Below are 18,940 nucleotides of genomic sequence, written 5' to 3'. Positions count from 1 at the left end.
GACCTAGATCTTTCTGAGAATGAAAGCACCAGAAATTATTTTAAAAGTCAGCAACAGGGCTATTGCTGAAAGGCTAATAACCTCTGCACCATACACCCTTCAATTTCCTTGACAAGTTAATCATCTCGGCTATAAGGAGCTGATTACATAGTCACATGAAGACTGAAATGCAAAACAGTCAGTTTCTATGGAAATCTCTCTCATGGCTTGAGAAAGCATTGTGTGACTGGCCATGTGCTTCACTGATACTGAGAGAAGCAGAGAATTCCTTGTGGTCCACTTGTAAGTGGGGGTGCATAAGGGAAAGAAGCTAAGCTGAGCATATCTGTGCCCTAAGTATCTGGACAAGGAGGCAGGCTAGGCTATATTATGTACAGTAAATGTGATCTTTCAAGGTTTCCATTATTGCCATGCATTAAAATTGGTTACAGAAAAGCCTTAAAAAAAACACAGCCAATATTTTTACATAATCACGAGGCTGCACCACTGGTTTTGATTCCTGTGACTAGAGTGGTATTGATGCTGTTCTGTCAAAGGGGTTTATGGAATGGTGCGTGCTAATTGGTCGATTGGCATTCCTGGCGCTGCCCCTCCTGATCACTAGCATTGTCTCTGGCAACAACATAAACAGTGCGGTCACTCTGGGGTCCCGGGTTTAATTTTGGCCTCGGGAGTCTGTCTGTCTGTGTGGAGTTTGAAAAATGTTTGCTTGGCTTTTAGCTCTGGCTCACTCCCAGAGACGTGCTGGCCTGGTTTCATTGGCTAAACTAAATTGCCCCTTTTCCCAGTGGCTCTGTGATGGTCAGCAGTTTGTGTGCTCAGTCCTGCCTTATACCTTGTCTTGCTGCGACGCTCGCTAAAGTCTTTCTCAAAGTAAACGATGGTTGGAAGAGGTGTTTCTGATGGTACATAATGTCCAGTGCCACCTGTGTCCTAAACAACAAGGCTCGCTCTTCATTTCTTTAAAATGATTCTGTAAAACAAAGCATAATAGAGTTTAATATACCATAGGCAATGTGGATTGGTAGTTATAATAAAGTAGTATATATCATAGTCATGGTAGAGTGGTGTATACCATAGTCAAGTGCAGTGGTAATCATTGTAAAGTGGTATAGTCATGGACCAGTGGTAGTCATGGTAAAATGGTATGTACCATAGTCATTGTGGAGTGGTGCTTATAATACTTATAATAAAGTAGAAAACACCATAGTCATGGTCCAGTGGTAGTCATGATAGAGGGATGTATATCATAGTCACAGTACAGTGGTAGCCATGATAGAGTGGTGTATATCATAGTTACAGTACAGTTGTAGCCATGATAGAGTGGTGTATATCATAGTCACAGTACAGTGGTAGTCATGGTAGAGTGGTGTATATCATAGTCTCAGTACAGTGGTAGCCATGGTAGAGTGGTGTATATCATAGTCACAGTGCAGTGGTAGCCATGATAGAGTGCTGTATATCATAGTCGTGGTACAAGCTCTTTTCTCCCTGTGCTGCAGGTGAGGTGTTCCGCGGTTCCCTCCCTGGCAGGATGACCCTGGAGGAGGCCAAGGTCTTCTGTGCATCCCACGGGGCAGAGCTGGCCAGCACAGGGCAGCTGTACGCTGCCTGGAACGACGGGCTGGACCACTGCAGCCCCGGGTGGCTAGCTGATGGCAGCGTGCGCTACCCCATTGTCACCCCCAGGGAGCGCTGTGGAGGCTCGCAGCCCGGTGTCAAGACAGTCTACCAACACAGCAACCAGACAGGCTTCCCCGAACCCCACTCCCGGCACGATGCCTATTGCTTCCGAGGTCAGAGGGCAAGTTTAACTACCTTTACCCATTAGCTTGCATCCGATGAGCTCTTACCAGTCCCTGGTGCCACATTGTGGACCTTACAGCGCTGTAGGCACGAGAAGCATGAAGCTTGTGTATTATTCACCCCCTCTAATTTCTTCATTGGCTTTTTGAGCTAACGATTTGTTCATTATTTGTGAATTATTTCTCAATGAATCCTTTCCTGCAGCCAGGGAAGCCTCTCCTCGCCAGGTGGCAGGGGTGTGCCCTAAGGCAGCTGTTTCTTGAAAAAAGCCAGGGGGATCAGCTTCAACAACATGGATAGAGAGCTTGTTCCAGACACCCGCAACTCTTTGATTAAAGAAGTGAGGTTCTCCCTTGTCTCCCACAGGCAGCGAAAACTCCCACACCGAGACCCCCGTGGATTACCACGCGACGGCGCCCGAGGACATGGGGGCCATCGTCACCCTGACAGACCGCCTGCTGGAGTTCAGGCTGGGGCAAGAGAGGGAGCAGGTGGAGGCCAGGGGCACCCTCGACTCCTTTCCCGTCCTCGAGGACCCCATCGTGCATGAGCAGGGCCAGGAGCAGCGCGGCGTCCCCGTGCCCCAGGCGGAGCATCCCGTCCCAGCGGCCTCTGCGCCACACCCCCCGGAGCCCGCAGAGCCCACCTTTCCCAACAGCCCCCAATCCGGGGGTCCCACCCCCTCCTCTGGCTTATCCGGCGGCAATCCCAGACACTACCACGCCATGCCGGGCAGCAACCCGGAGTCCGCCATTCCTGCCCCTCCCGGGGAAGGATCCGTTGGCAGTCCTGCGCACGGATCCGGTCCGGAGTCCGGCCGGGCCACGCCCCGCTACGACACCGCGGGGGGCAACCCCAAACATTCCGCGGCCCTGCCGGGGTCACCCCCGGAGTCTCCCGCCCCCACCTCTCCGCCCGAGACTGCCGTTCCTGAAGGGAACCCCAAGCACTACCAGGACATGCCTGAAACCCAAGGCGGGTGGGGGACGCCCGCACCTCCGGATGGCCCATCCGGGGATAATCCCAGACGCCACGAGGACGGGCCGCCGCCCGCTTCTCCGACTCCTCAATCCGTGCCGACTTCGGAGGGGAGCATCCCGGCCGGATCTCCGCATGAGGAATCGGGAGCAGATCCAAGCTCCCCTCGGACCCCTCTCACCCCCCACGCAGAGAGCTCCACAGCAGCTGCCCCGCGTGGGGAATCTGGGGAGCCGACAGCGGGCGGTCCGGACGCTGGAGGGGTCCACCCAGAGGGAGGGGTGTCCTCCGTGACGGAATCCGGGGATCGGGACCAGCTGGTCAGCCCCTTCCCTGGAGACCCGGAGTCGTCCGGACCTGTGGAGCAAATCCTCCTCTCCCAGCCCGGTGAGTCCGCCCTCATCCTTCACGGCACATCGCTCCGCGGGTCCGCATTAACACGCCGGGAATCTCCCTGTGCTTGTACCGCTGCTAGAAATGAGAAATCAAGGAAAGTTGTGAATTAACGAGGAGGTCATTCAGCCCGTCTAGCTCTTTGCTTCCTAGCTGGCAATCGATCCAGGGATCTCGTCCAGCTGTTTTCAAAAGACTCAGCTTCAACAACCTTCCAGGGGCAACTAGCTTCAGTCCCCCACAGCCCATCGCTTGACGAAGCAGCTCCCGTCCTCCGTCTTTAAACGCACTGCCTTGCAATTTCCCCTGGTGTCACTGTTTACTCTCAAGAAGTCCATCAGTATGCCAATGGGGCGTAGGGAGCTCTCTGCTCAAGACCGAAGAGGTTAAGTTCTTTGAACCCGTCAGTGGTGGAAATTGACCCTGAAGGCCTAGAAACTCACTGATACAGTTCAGGTTTTGCAGTGTCAGGCCCTGAAACATAGTCCCCAAGACCAGGTGGGGCATTTTTCATGCCTGTTACCCTATTTTAGGAGATTGAGGAGATCTCAGACAGCTTATACGAATACAGGGATTGACTTGTGGTTCAAGCGCCATTTTGTGAAGCGTAAATGTATATTACGTGTTTGTGCAGCTCTGGGGGCAGTTGTTAGACTTGTGACCTTTCACCTGAAAAGTGGAGGGCTCAGTCCCAGGTAAGGCACTGCTGTCCGCTTGGATTAGACTTAGAGCTTCACTAAGCCCAGCTGTGTCAATGGGTGCAAACGCAAGAACTTTAATTTGCAGGTTCATCACAATCTCGTACTGAGTGGAGTATAAGGACAAAACCTGCATTAAATCAGATCTCCTCGATATACTTAGGTATAAGAAGAAACAAAACCACAAGTATTATTACCATTTGGTAGTTAGAAGTTAATTGAACTAAGGAGCTCATCCAGCTGTTTCTTGAAAGATGCCAGGGTATTGTTTTCAACCACATGGCTGGGTGGTATGTTTCATACCTCCACCAACCTTGGTGTAAAGAAGATCCCCCCTGTTCTCCATTATAAGTGCACTTCCACACATTTTCCACTTGTGTTCCCTTATTTGTGTTTTGCTGTTCATTCTGGAAACCGTCTGTCTTGACTATGTGCCCTTTTCGGGAACATGGCTGGATTTTATAAAATGATCATCCTGAATAAAAATTGTATTCTTGAAATCTCATCTTTTTCAAATGATTTAAGCTAAAACAAAGTTAATAACTGGAAAAAAAACTAGCAGGAAAGAAAATCTTCTGAGGATGCTTAGAGCTTGTGATTTTTACCAGCTCTTTCAAAAAAACTGCAGGTCTTGGGGACGCAGTTTTCACAGAACTACTCCCGAAGAAGACATGAGTTCTCTTTCTCTGCCCCTCTGCTCTCTCACCCCCAAACAGTGTCAGATAACTCTCTCATCTCCTGGAGCACTGTTGCACTGTATTTTGTGTTGGTGATGTTTGTTTTTGTGGTAGTGTTGTGTTGGACTCTGCAGCCAAACGAATATTCCACCAGGGGATAATGAAGCTCAAAATTAATTTGAGAAATTCAAGTATACGAGAGAGTGAACTGCAGTTTTGTTTCCACAGGCGCTGACCCCACGCTGCAGCTGCCGGGCTCGTCCTGGCCAGAGTCCTCTGCCCCAGAACAGGAGGCTGGGGGAAAGGCGGTCGAGATGCTGGTGGGGCCAGTCACAGAGGTGCCCGCCGGGTCAGCTGACATCACCGTCCCCGTGGAGCCTGAGCTACAGGCCAGCAGCGCGGGGCCAGCCGTGTCTGGTGTCCCTGAGGGTGGCCAGCCCAGCGGCCTCCCAGTCAACCTTTTGACCTCCCCAGCCCCTCCCACTGAGCCCCTCCCAACGTTGTCCCCCTTCTGGCCTGTGTTGGTGGAATCCAGCACCCCCGGTGACCTTGAGACCCATGGGCCAGAGATCCCATCTGGGGAGCCGCAGTCTGGCTCGGAGCACCAGGAAGGATCTGTGGAGCAGGTCGTCTTGGAACAAACACCCGATCGCCTGCTCCCAACAGCAGCTCCTCCTGCTGAAGTCGTGTCAACCCCAGAAGGCAGTCAGGAGTTGGAGCCCGACCTCTCCCTAGGAATTCCCTTGGAGCCAGAGCCTTCTGGAGACCTGGGGCAAGTCCAGGAATCCACTTCCTTCCAGGAGGCATCTGTTGAGACTCATATAGACTCTGGGGAGGGTTCAGCCATCAGTGAGGCTCCAGATCTTCTGGCTATGACCCTGGCACCACCGAATTCCACCGTGGGGCTCTATGAGACAGCCAGCACCACCAGCGGGGAGCTTCCGAGCACTCCAGCCACCTCACATGTGGAAAACAGTGGGTATGAAATAGTCAGATCCCCCTCAGAAATCCCGACTACAGAAATTGGGATCACCCTTCTGCCCAGAGAGCTGGGAAGCCCAACTGGGGACTCACGGTCACCCACTGTGCCCCAGGAATCCCGGATGCCGGATTTGGAATACAGCGGGGACCATTCCCCTGTGCCTGAGGGACACCACCCAGACGTTTCAGCCCACCCAGACCTTACCAAACCCACCGCCCTCTTCCCCACGACTGGACATCCCACTGCTGACACCACGACCACTCCAGCCCTCTTCCTGCTTGCAACCCAAAGCCCCTCCAGCACCCTGGGGCTGAATTTTACCACTGAATCCACTCCCACGGCCGCTTGGGAAATGGAAGGGTTTCACGAAACCGAGACCACCTCGGCCCTGCAGACGCCAGCCGGCACCACCCAGCCGGGGTCCGCAACCACGACAGAGGGTGCCCCTCCACCCTTGCCTGCCTTGCCTAGTGAAAGTGCAGTGTTAGGACGGGCCTCAAATGTCTCAGGTAACGTCTCCAGCACTCTACCGGTCTTAACCACCCTCGTGTTTCTTCTCGGCTTCGCAAGGCACTAAAACACCGACTCTGTCTCTACTCCCTCAACCCCCACCTCTCTCATTGTCCCACCACAGCCACGCTCCCTGTGTTCTCGACTGTCCACTATCCCTCTCCGTCTTACTGTCCACTCCCTGTCCGACCCACCGACCGGGCACTGAGAAAGGGACGGCTCCGCCTAGCGTTTGTCAGACAAATCTCTCTAGCTGTGCATGCTGCTGTGTTTCTCTCCAGGCTTGACTTCTGTGAAGTATGTCCACTTTTGACCGATGGTTTCTGTGAAAAAAAAAAGAAAGAAAATCTATATTAAAAGAAAGTGTTTTCTTTTTCTACCTTTTGAGAGACGTCCTCTCTTCCTCTGCCTGCCTCTGTTATCTGTCTTCATTTCCTGTGTCTGTGAGGGGTGGGGATAGAAAGTGCTCGAAATCGTATTCGGTTACGATGGGGGGGGGATCTCTTTCTCAAGTAAGAGTTAAAAAGAACAGAAAAATTGAATTGAAGTTTCCCAAATCTGTACTGAGAACTCTGCTGTGTCAAGGTATCTGAATGATATGGTATCACTATCACTGTGACAAGGTATCACTATGGTATATAAAGAAGAAATCTTACAAAGACTTAAATGAGGAAACACTAGTGATCATGTCTTTCCAGTTTTTCTTTTTGCTGTGCAGAACACAAGGCAAGAAAGAGATTCAGCTGGACTAACATCCTCAGACAACCACATAATCACACAATGCATCTTCTACTGCCGTAACCAATATTTATTGAAAGATTTGGAAGTGGTGCATGAGCTTTAAATGAGAGTAATTTACTAAAAGCTTAGTCTGGATGTGGTAGCTTAATTACATTTTGATTAACAGTTCCCAGTCAAAGTTACCATGCTAGAGCAGTGCCAACACTGTAGGTGAATAGGCAGCTTGTTGTCAAGGCAAGTCTAGGCAAAGTCCTGCTTTCAGCAGGGACAAAGGAACACACACACAAACACACACACCCACCAGACATACACATACATACTTTTGTTCAAATATAAATGGGGATCCAAAATGGCAGTGGTGGGAATCCAGTGTTTTAAGACCTAACCTGAGACAGGACCATTGATCTTTTTCCTATTTTGGTAACTGGTGGGGTTCACAAAGCTTGAACTGTTGGCTATTCCTAGGATGAGAAAGTTGGGATTGCAGTGTTCTTGTAAAAAAGCAATCCTTTAAGATGTATTCAGTGAAAAATGCACACACATATATATACATGGTTTCCATTTTGTTAACCTTTTTTAAGATAAACTGTGATATAGGCGAGTCCCATAGACTGTAGCATGTTTAACTCTGAAAACTAATAAAAATGCACCAAAGATCAGTTTTACTAATATAACTTCCATGCTCCTGGGATAGATCAGGTCACCCTGTTTAAAAAGAATTTTCAACACCTTTAATATTTACAGGGTAAATATCAACCCACATACGGAACAGGAGAGGACACTGAGCTTTTAAAGACGCGTCCTTCCCAGTTTTACTCAAGGAACAGTCTAAAATTAAGTTCTGATTGAAATGGTGCGTTTATCATGAGCCTCTCGTGCGGTGAACTGTAGGCTCGAACTATGCAAACCAGGGTTCCTTTGTAAAAGAGACGTTCTGGAGTCAAAGATATTTTATCCTATATTATTATCATATTTTATATTTTATAGTTAAACAAGGGCTGATTAAAAAGCAGAGAAAATAATGTGCATGGAAGCATTATAATTATCTTGTCAAGACTTGGCAAGAATAATTTTCATATACATAATATGTAGATACATGCTGTATTCTGTAATGACAATTAAATTCGATCGGCCTTAGCGCGGAATTGCAAAGCATTGCGGTTAGGAGCAGAATGCATTTTGCCAGGAGTAACTGCACGGTGCCTTTAGTGAAAATGAAGTACACACACGTCCGACATGAGCAACCGAATACTCCAGCATATCCCTTTGACAGAAATGTCGTCTGCTTCTGCACGTCCTTTCCATTGAGACGCTCGTCTGCGGTTTTGCGTCGGCAAGGGAAAGCAGGCGGTGGTCTCTGGCTCCACCTGCTGGTCAAAGCAAGACATTGCTTGAGTTCCTGAAGCATACAAGCTCACAGCCCGCTGTAAATGGCTATTTCAACTGGTTCTTCGTATTTCCCTCTGACGGCAGGCGGAGCGACGCGCCGGTTGGAGTATTCTCGGTCGCATTTAATGGCAACGTCAGCTCAAAGATTTGGTTCAAACCACCAAATGGAGACGGGCGGGCCGACAAGCGGACCCTGCTGATGAGGGATTAGCGCTAGAATGAGAGAGAGAACTGGCTCTTCGTATTATGAAGTGGACAGCTTTGCACCGAACTCTGGGTTTCAGCGGGGCGCGTTGTTTTAGAGACCGAGATGACGGGATTTGAAACAGCTGGGTCAACGTAGGACTTGGAGGTCCCACTTGAATTCGTGGTATGCAGTGAGGGAGCGGTGGTGTTTGGGGGGTGAGGGGGTGGGGCCAGGGGAATAAACGCGACCCCCAGGTGTCTCTCCCCCCCCCCCCCCCAGTGCTCTAAGTCTTGTCTGTGGACACTCCCCCAGGCCCTCAGTGTGGGAAAGTGGGCAGTTCTGTGGAATCTGGCCCCAGGGCAGCCGAACCACAGAGATGCCTCAGAGAGGACGGGGAGGGGGAGGGGGGGCTGGGATCGGACTGGATCGCGGCGCGGGAAGGAGGAGGGAAGCAGTCCGGGGTGCAGCCGGGGCTCTGGGGAACCCGCAGGCCGCGCCCCGCCAGCATTGCCCTCCTCTCGCTGTGTTTCAGACGCCTGCCTGGACAGCCCCTGCGCCAACGGGGGTACCTGCGTCGAGGAGGGGGACTCGGCCAAGTGCCTGTGCCTGCCCACCTACGGAGGGGACTTCTGCGAGACTGGTAATGCTGGAGATCGCCTGCTGGTTTCGTCTTGATTCTTCTTTTTTTCTTGATTTTTGATCCTGTTTTCGAAGAGACACTGTGGGGGCCACTCTGACCCTCAGAGAGCCACAGTCGTGGTGCTTTTAATGGGGCACCCCTTAAGTCAGAGGACCCCAGTCCTGGTCCTGCAGACCCCCCCCCCCATCCACACACACACCTTCTGGTTTCTGTTCCTGCCCAGCTCTCCGTTACACATTCGAACCCTTGACTGATTTAGTAAAGGGATCTATCTGAAGTGTTCAAGTGTTTTCAGCTCTTACAACTTGTTGGGCTCTTGCGGGTCATAAATAAAATAATAAAGCTCAAGCTTTTCAGTAGAAACCCCCCCCCCACAAATATTCAAATATTCAACAACTTATTAGTTCAATTAAGACATCAATCAGGCCAGTCAAGCTCATGTTGAACTCCTGCAGGGGTCTGTGTGTGGGCCTCTGGGATTGGGCACCCCTGACTTGTAAGTGTACCTGGACTGGGGTCACAAGGACCAGAATCGGGAACCCCAAAACTATAAGATTACCTGGGCTGGGGTCCCCAGAACCAGGACTGGGAACCCTTTCTTGGTTAACTTCTAAAAAGTCATGATGAAGACCGATGGCTTCAGCAGTTCTGGGGTTTTAATGATCCTTAAATCCTGGAAGACTCCGGCTTGGAGATGATTCATTCCAAACTTGGAAGAATACCTTCTGAAACCTGCTGGACAGCTGCCTTCCAGAGTAGTGAAGACCCCCCTCTGCTCTGCTTTCCAGCTTTTCCCCAGAGAGGCTCCCTTTACACAGCTAAACAGCTGTTCACTCCAATTCACAGTTCACAAACCGCAGTTCGGCAATGCCCCTCTTTAAAGACAGACAGATCTGGAATTGATGACTGTTTTTTTACGGATCACCCTCTTTGGAATCAAGAATTATCTATGAGATGGCCCCGCTCCTGCGACTCCCTGGCCAGCGAACACTGTGAGGGAGATGGCCTTCATCCCTCCATCCTTTCTCTGTTCTCCTCTCTGAGTCTATCCCAGCAAGCAACAGCCACAAGGCAGGTTACACCCTGGACAGGACGCCAGTCCATCACAGGGCGGGCCCACAGACACACACACACACTCACACCAGGGCCAGTTTTCCCAGAAGCCAATTAACCCACCAGCATGTCTTTGGACTGTGGGAGGAAACCGACTTGACTACGGGGAGAACATGCAAACTCCACACAGACAGCACCCCAGGAACTGAACCCAGGGCCCCAGAGCTGAGAGGCAGCAATGCGGTCCACGGTGCTGCCTGCGGGCCTGCCTGCCTGTGACCCTCAAAACCTGCCTTTGAATCAGAACTAGTGCGGTCTTCACTGGATAATCCTTAGGATTTTCTGTGTCTATTTAAATGACCAACAGCTCAAACCTGTGCAGAAGGGGATAAGCTAGTCCAATTAAACTTCAATTGGATCAGTTTAAAACTTCCAGCTGATGAGGAGCTCTTATTAGCTTAAGGAGACATGGAAAAGACACTAGATTGCAGACTTTGAGGGCCTGAGCTGGTATTCCTTGCAAGAGGAAGTGGAAGAAAACCTGACTTGTAACAAACTCGGCAAATACCAGGGGCATCTGGCCAATCAGGTGCCTTCTGTCAGAGCAAAATACTCTACTAGTGGCACAGCCTGGACTCGAACTAGTGACATCTGGACTATAAGGCTCAAACGGTGCTCCATTCCTGGCTTAGCTCTGCATAAGGCCTTCTGTGCTAAGCATTGATATTAAAGATACAGGTTCAAAAACAATTCATTTGCACTGGACCTTATTCAGGGACCATTTTCATCCTTGTATGTATCTCTCTCTTTCTTTATCTCTGTCTGCCGCAGATCTGGAGCACTGCGAGTCCGGCTGGGAGAAGTTCCAGGGCTTCTGCTACAAGCACTTCAGCCACCGGCAGGGCTGGGAGGTGGCCGAGCAGCACTGCCGCATGCTTGGGGGTCACCTGGTGTCTGTCATGACCCCCGAGGAGCAGGACTTCATCAACAGTATGGTTCCTACCGGGACACCCGCAGCTAGACACCTACACACTCTCCTGCACAGAAACCCCCAAGGAAGACCTTTCTGACCACAAGAGCATGAGCAATAATGACCAATGCAATATCCCAACTTTATGCAGTACTATAAGTGTTTGGTAAGCAATAGGTACTTTATGAAAAGAGTGGTGGGGGTCTAGAAACCAGTGGCATTTAGAACAGCTGCCTCTTGAAGGATCTCAGATAATCAGCTGGCTTGTTCCAGACCCCTGCCACTCTTTGCGTAAAGCGCCTCATACTTTCCAAACACGGCAGTGCTGTACAAAACTTGGGTGATTACAAGCTAAAATTTTATTGTCCGTTCATAATGTAACAATCCACATTGCTTTCCGATCATCGGAGCAATGTTAAATGGTGTGGCAGTTAATTTTCAGTGGATGTAGAGCTTGTAATTGGTCTGAAAGAACTCCAAGGGTTAACAATAATGTGCTCTTGCTTCACGTCCCTTCCCGACAGCCTGAGTTACAGGGGAGAGTGGGAGTAGGTGGCTGGTGAAGTTTTTAAGTTGTGGTATTGTGATAGCTGTGACCCCAGCCCACCTCTGTTAGCTCCTGATCTTCCGTGTGACTCGCATTCCCGCCTGAACCGACCCCTCTTCCTTCCCAGATCAATATAAGGAATACCAGTGGACGGGTCTGAACGACAAGACCATCGAGGGAGATTTCCGCTGGTCTGATGGGAACCCCCTGGTGAGTCCCAGACACTCTTTGAACTGAGACCCAGAGATCCGCTAGGCCTTTCAGACATGAAGTGCCGACAGCATCTGAGGGCAAAAACATGGGGGCTGGTTTTAGAGGCCACATGGCAAACCTTCCATTGGAAAAAGAGAGATCATCATGATTTTCAGCCTTTTATCAATCCAGGGGCTGTATTAAGGTGTCTGCAAGACACATCTATACATGTTGAGACAGACAAGCAGACAGATAAACAGGCAGCTTGCTTATCTGCCTGCTTGCTCTACCGGTCTGCTACCTGTTTGCTTATCTGCCTGCCTTCCTTGCTTGTCTGCCTGCCTGTAACTTTATGTTTATGCAGCACAATATTCAGGATTTTCTCCAGTTTATCTATTTCTATTATTCCACGGGTTTCTTTAATTGTCCCGGCTGCTTTCAGAAAACCACGGTACCAAAGCAAAAGATAAGACTGGACCCCTCCCACACATCCAGTCGTTTTACTTCCCATTACGCCAGAACCACAGCACATTGGGACTTGATTTCCCAGTATTTGCGTCCCCCCCATCTCCCCCCTGTGATCTGTGCTCTGATCAGAGTGGATAAAATCAGGAATGGATTCAGCCACTGGAGCAGGTTCATAATGCTGGGAGCATGGAGGCAAAGCCAAAGGTTTCGCTGGAGCTCAGCAGTGCCCTGTCCAGACCGCACACAGAACACTGCCCTTCCTGTCTTCTCTTCCTGTGAGAGTATATGAGTAACTGTTTGTCTGGGAGCAACGGGCATGCCTTCTGAGCCTGAATGCTGTGTCCTCTCTCTGCACCCCACTCTGGCCAGCTGTATGAGAACTGGTACCGCGGGCAGCCCGACAGCTACTTCCTGTCCGGAGAGGACTGCGTGGTCATGGTGTGGCACGACGGCGGGCGCTGGAGTGACGTGCCCTGCAACTACCACCTGTCCTACACCTGCAAGAGGGGCACCTGTGAGTATACACCTGGCACCATGGAGCTCTTGCTCGGAGCTGGAGTCGGAAATTGAAAAGGTCCAGGGGTTAAGATGAGCATGTTTTGACAAGGAGGTTACCGGTTCAGAGCTTTAGAGGAGACAGCAGCAGCAGCAGTTACTCAAGTCTAGCCGCCAGCAGCTACATCAGTCCAGCTGACAGCCCCACTGAAGCCCAGCAGGTGTGAGCCTGGCCAGTACCTGGATGGGAGACCTCCTGGAAAGCTAAGGTTGCTGCTGGAAGAGGTGTTAGTGGGACCAGTAGTGGGTGGTCACCCTGTCGTCTTTGTGGGTCCTAATGCCCCAGTACAGTGACGGGGACACTGTACTGTAAAAAGGCATCTTCTTTCGGATGAGATGTAAAACCAAGGGCCTGACTCTCTGAGGTCATTAAATACCCCAGGGCATTTCTCACAAGGAGTAGGGTTGTTCCCTGGGGATCTGGCCTCTGGGCTTTACCAATCATGGCCTCCTAACAACCCCCGTCTCTGAACTGGCTTCATCACTCTGCTCTCCTCCCCACTGAGAGCTGGTGTGTGGGGAGAGGACTGGTGCACTATGGCTGCCGTCACATCATCCAGGTGGGGCTGCACACTGGTGATGGTGGAGGGGATCCCCATTACCTGTAAAACACTGAGTGGAGTGTCCAGAAAAACACTATATAAGTATAAGGAATTATTAATTATTAGTCTTGAATTCAAGCATCATTCGTACAGCTTAGCTAATTCTCACACATCTGCTGTCCTCTTTCATTCACACACTGGCCAGCAGGTGGCGCTGCAGTCACTGTATCCTGGACTGTCGCACAAACAACTTTTTTCCTGTATTTTGGAGGTGAAATGTTTTTTGCATGGATGCTTATAAATGGAACTTGTGACTGTTGCCCTCTAGAGAGAGCGCGCAGGCTGGGTTGAAATCACTCTTCCTCCCCCACGGGGGTCCAAGTGACTGTGAGAGAGAAGCTGGGAAAATTTGAAATATTCACTCCCGGGGACCGATCCTATGGAGTGCTGAAGCAGGGATTCAGGATAAGGTTACAGAAGCTCACTTTCCATGGAAAGAGCAATCCCTTCAGTTAATAAATAACAGAACCAAGAGCTCATGAGATATTTTTAACGTGCAGATAGAATATATGAGTACGTGTACAATGTGGTTGGTATCTTCGTAGAAACTGTATGGAAGAACAGGAGTCACTTCTTTACGTAAAGGGTAGTGGGAGTGTGGAACAAGCTACCCAGTCATTTTGTTGAAGCTGATACCCTGGGCTTCTTTCAAGAAACATCCGTCCATTTTCTAACTGCTTCATCCAATTTAGGGTGGCAGGGGGGTGCAGATCCTATCCCAACATGCAACGGGTGCCAGACAGGCTACACCCTGGATGGGACGCCAGTCCATCACAGGTCACACACACACACACACACACACACACTCACACTCACACCTGGGCCAGTTTTCCAAGAAGCCAGTTAACCCATCAGTGTCTCTTTGGAGTGTGGGAGTAAACCGAGAGCACCCAAAGGAAACCCACACAAACCTGGGGAGAACATGCAAACTCCACACAGAGAGCTCACTTTCCCTTGCTGCAGTGTCACCCCCTTTCCAGGAGCCCCTTGATCCTCTGATCAGTTAGCCGCTAACTACCAGATAGGCCAGACGAGCCCCATGGCCTCCTCACACTTGGGGTCTTTCTGGTGCTCGCTGCCCCTCCCCCCCCCCCCCCCACCATCACGCTCTCTCACGGCCTTCGCTTCTGTCTGTGGTTTCCGCGCAGCGTCCTGTGGGCAGCCCCCCGTCGTCGCCAACGCCATGATGTTCGGGAAGCCGCGCGCGCGGTACGAGACCCACTCCGTCGTGCGCTACCACTGCAAGGAGGGCTTCCTGCAGCGGCGCAGCCCCCTGGCCAGGTGCCTGCCCGGCGGGGTGTGGGAGAGGCCCCAGGTCGTCTGCGTCCCAGGTGAGCGCCGGCCGTGCCGCCCCGAGCAGCATGCAGGGGTTTTGGGGGGTTTGAGGCAGAGCCAGTTTTAGGGTTCGGGGTAAAAACTGTGACTAAGGATCTTCCAAGGGTCCGAGCGCTGCTGGGGTAGAGGTTGGATGAGTTGTTGTGAGAAAGCTGAGACTTAAAAGGGAGCTGCAAGGCTATTTTTTTAATTTCAGGGTTTGAAAGAATCAGATTTGAAGTGTATATATATATGAAAGGGAGCTGATTAGGAATGAGCTACTACCAATCTGGAGGGATCCAAAAAAAAGGTTATTGACTCCAGATTAACTAAATTGTCTGGTATGAACATTATTGTGAGTTGAGAGAGGGGTATAACACATTCTTCATTTTCTATGATCTGTTGAGGTTCTAGTTCAGTTCCCACGTGTTGTGTATTTATAAAGAATGAGAAGGTCATTGGGCAGGACAGTGGCACAGTGGTCAGCATTACTGCCTTGCAGCACTGGGGCCCTGGGTTCAATTCCTGGGGTGTCGTCTGTGTGGAGTTTGCATGCTCTCCCACGTTTTCTTTGGTTTCCTCTGGGTGCTCCGGTTTTCTCTTCCACAGTCCAAAGACATGCTGGTGGGTTAATTGGCTTCTGGGAGAGTTGTCCCTGGTGTGAGTGTGTGTGTCTGTGTGTGCCCTACGATGGCGTAACGACCCATGGTGTACCCTTCCTTGGCCCATTCTTGCCAGGATGTACTCCAGCTTCCACATGACCCTCAATTGCATGAAGCAGTTAGAAAACAGATGGGTGGATAAGATTATCTTACGATGATGTTGTTTTTAAAATATCTCATTTTACGTGGAAGCTTTTACAAATATGAATCTTAGTCAATGTAGTCGAGCTACAGTTGTGATCCCAGGTGCTAGTAGCTATGATGCGGGCTCTGCAGAGAGGAGAGAAGGAAAACTGAAACAGAATTGAAACGTGATATGTTCTGTTTACAAAGAGCAAAAGAGCCGTTACTAGTGAAAGGAGGGCCTTATGCCCACCAAACCTGTTTGCTAGCTAATTAATCCAAGGATCTAATCTAGCCATTACTTGAAAGAAGCCAGGGTATCGGCTTCAACAACACGGCTGGGCAGCTTGGTCCACACTCCCACCACCCTTTGCGTAAAGTAAGGCCTTGTGTTCTCCAGTTGGTGAAGAGCAGGTCGTCCGGACGGAGGCTGACATTGACGACCGGGGGTTTGCTTTCGCTCCTTGCCTTGCAGCACCGGCTACTTCTGCGCAGGACAAGCAGGTGGCGACACCTCCGCCGGAAGACGTAACTGCAGCCGCAGTCACAGGACAGTCGGGCGAGACCGGCGACTTCTGGGAAATCAAGTGGAATTAAAATCCCTTTCCCGGTTCCTGTGCACCCCACCCCCCACTCCCACTCCCACTCCCCACTCCCACTCCCACTCCCACTCCCTCCTATCAATTCACGTCACACAGACACCAACCTCCCTGTGACAGGAGAGCTGGCGTTCTTCCACATCGCGCCCTCCCACTCCCAGCACCCCTCGGTGCAAACCGACAACCCCCTCTCACAACTGACAGCGTCTGCATCTCCCTCTGTTTCCACACGTCTCTCCTTTGTGGAGTCTGACTGTTCTGTTTGCTCTGTCTGACTCTTCCACCCCGAAACGACTTGTCAGGAGCCAGCGGACAGGAAGTGGGCCGGGGGTAGCAAAAAGGAGTTACACCCATGCCTCGCAGATCCAAATGATGAGCGCTGTGCGTCAGTAAAATGCTTCCCCCGGCTCATTTCCTGCCGCTCACAGTTGAGAAGGTTTTTTCAGGAAAGGGTGAAAAAAGAGGACAATGCAGATGAAGTTTGTTCTTCAGGGCTGCGAGGGGGCCACATTCTGCAAATTCAAGAAACGATGAAAGAGTAGTTCAACCTTATCATCTCGGGTTCCAAAATTCCAACTATTCCATGTTCCAGCAGCTGGGCTCTTTTGAGTAGCGCACACCCTGGACCGTTGCAGCAATCTGTGCTTTACCTAGAATTTACCATGGCTGTGGGGGAGGGAGTGGGAGGACCATGCATGAACGATGCTACAGCTCACCTGCTGATGTGGAATTTGTCACTGAGCTCCAAAGCCAAGTCTTCCGACGTGTTGTTTCAGCTGTGCGTAAAAAAAACACCCAACTGGTTCCAAATCTTTCACCCGGCACGCCTGTCCAGCTCCTACTTTTTGTAGCACGAGCTTCAGCTGAAGGAGGCCGAGCCCCAGAGGCTGTCGGCTTTGCTCCCCCGCCAGTCTGTGTGCATTAAGGTTGCTCGATGCCGATAACCCTCCTGACGCCATTCTAATTAAAAGCTTTATGTTATAATAAAGTTTCTTAGAATAAAGTAGGTATTTGCATCCTCCTAACATGTTATGCTTAACCACCTAACATCGCTAAGCCAGCATCTTTCACAAAATATTTATGGGTGCATTTTCTATTTTCTCAGAAGTTACCCTTTTTAGCTGTTTTTTTTATAAAAAGAGAAAGGCTTTTTTTGAATATGGTTTCATATTTATATCATGGCCACTGGATAATAAAAATTGCCCTTCGTAGAACAGGATTTAGTGTATTTCTTACATTTTCTTCATTGCCAGCAGTTTTGAAGTATTTTCCTATGTTTTTACTGTTTTTACTGAATGCTACTATACTGGACTAGGATAACAGAGGTTAACAGGTAACAGTGACAGAAGTGGATATGCTCCATAGAGCATAGACTTATTTACATACAGTATGTAGGTAAAGTGTTGCATGATCACAGGTTATGTGTAGTAAGACAGTAAAACAAGGAAAAGTGTGCCATCAACCAGAGTAAAAGCACAAAACTGCCACACACACGTACCAGGCTGGACCTTCATAAGGGAATAACGAAGTTGTAAGGTTAAGACTAAAACCCAGCTCCACATCCTTCATGTTCATCTGAAAGCAATATGACTCAATGCCTATTTTCAGCCCAAGCCCAGGGAAGACCTGCTTTCACAGGCACCTGATCAGTAGGGGGCGCACTTGCAGAATGAGACAAATCAGCTTCGGACATTTTTTTTCAAATCCATTTATTTACCTCTGTTGTCTGTGGGTGGTGGGGGAGGGGGGACTCCACCTACGCTACCTGTGTGTACCCCCAGAAAATGGGATTTCTTAAGACTGGAACTCCTGAACTCAGAAGTTCACACTCCAACTGCTAAAGGTGCCTCAGTATCTACCATGCACTTTTATGTTTTTTTGTGTGAGTAATTTATTTTTAGGGCTTGTTTTTTTTTTCCTGTTTTGACTTTTTTTACATAGCGTGCCAGTGCAGAGTGCTAGCAGGAGGCTAAATGTCCTGCAGCTGGCTACGAACACTGTGCAATGTGCAGTATGTAGCACGACTGGCTGCAAAAACTGCAGTATGGAGTACAAGGAGCTGCAAGAGAATACGAATTCAGCAGCTGTCCCTACTGCAAAACTCTGTCGTTAGTTACACAGCTTCGATCTCAGCATATTAAGCATATGAGAAAATCTGTTGTTGCATGCTTTTTTCACTTTTCATAACTTGCATTGGCTCAGCTATCAAAATGATAATGGACATCTCTCGGGAACATGGCAGAAATCGTTTTCTCTCTGCATTAAGCCTCTCAAGCTCTCTGACTCCTCTCTGATGCAGGAGGGCCCGTTGCACCAGTAACCCTTACTTGTACTTCATGCTGGTAGCAGAAGATTGTGCCAGAAATATAAGACAGGAAAGACTCAAAGTGAAGAAGCTGTGAAAAGATTAAGGTGTTGACATGATCTTCTAGACAGAAAAAATCAAGTCCTGCATGCTTCAGGGTATCATCTGGTATCTGCAGTGTCCTTTTTAGTATCCCAACTGCTATCTCTCCTAAGCATTTTCGGAGCAATAAGTAAACCTTTTTTCTTATAAATGCAAAAAACTTCAATCCTTATTTTTACTGCCTCAGCTTGCTTCTCACCCATCATACCTAGTTTGATTTCTGTGAGCTTGACTTTGTTAACATTGTATTGGAATTTGGCACAATGAGTTTTAGAACGTGTACAGAACCAGCAGTGACCCAGAGGAGTTTTTTTTTTGTAATGCGATATTCAATAAAAAGTGTGGATACTGTTTTTTTTAATGCCAAACTCTCTCCTGGTTTGTGAGACCTAAAGGGGTGGGCTGGGAGGCTGTGTCTTGTGTTGTTCTGGCAATCCTGGATCAGAG

General features: G+C 49.8%; 1 protein-coding gene across 3 annotated transcripts in view; it reads left to right on the top strand.

The window, feature by feature from the left end:
• The window catches only part of bcan (brevican), a 31,856-nt gene extending 13,002 nt beyond the window's left edge, over positions 1-18,854 (top strand). For all 3 annotated transcript variants that reach the window (XM_088620288.1, XM_088620289.1, XM_088620286.1), the window contains exons 7-15: positions 1,503-1,796; positions 2,173-3,171; positions 4,781-6,043; positions 8,894-9,001; positions 10,886-11,044; positions 11,699-11,781; positions 12,601-12,745; positions 14,537-14,719; positions 15,963-18,854. In XM_088620288.1, coding sequence (XP_088476414.1) covers positions 1,503-1,796; positions 2,173-3,171; positions 4,781-6,043; positions 8,894-9,001; positions 10,886-11,044; positions 11,699-11,781; positions 12,601-12,745; positions 14,537-14,719; positions 15,963-16,084 — 3,356 coding nt within the window. In that variant the 3' untranslated portion in view covers positions 16,085-18,854. The remainder of the gene's footprint in view (positions 1-1,502; positions 1,797-2,172; positions 3,172-4,780; positions 6,044-8,893; positions 9,002-10,885; positions 11,045-11,698; positions 11,782-12,600; positions 12,746-14,536; positions 14,720-15,962) is intronic.
• The last annotated feature ends 86 nt before the right edge of the window (positions 18,855-18,940 follow it).

Source organism: Lepisosteus platostomus, chromosome 26 (assembly GCF_059453375.1).
Source record: "Lepisosteus platostomus isolate fLepPlt1 chromosome 26, fLepPlt1.hap1, whole genome shotgun sequence".
NCBI classification, from domain to species: Eukaryota; Metazoa; Chordata; class Actinopteri; order Semionotiformes; family Lepisosteidae; genus Lepisosteus; species Lepisosteus platostomus.
The sequence above is the reverse complement of the archived record's forward strand: the minus strand, read 5'-3'. Positions and strand labels throughout refer to the sequence as shown.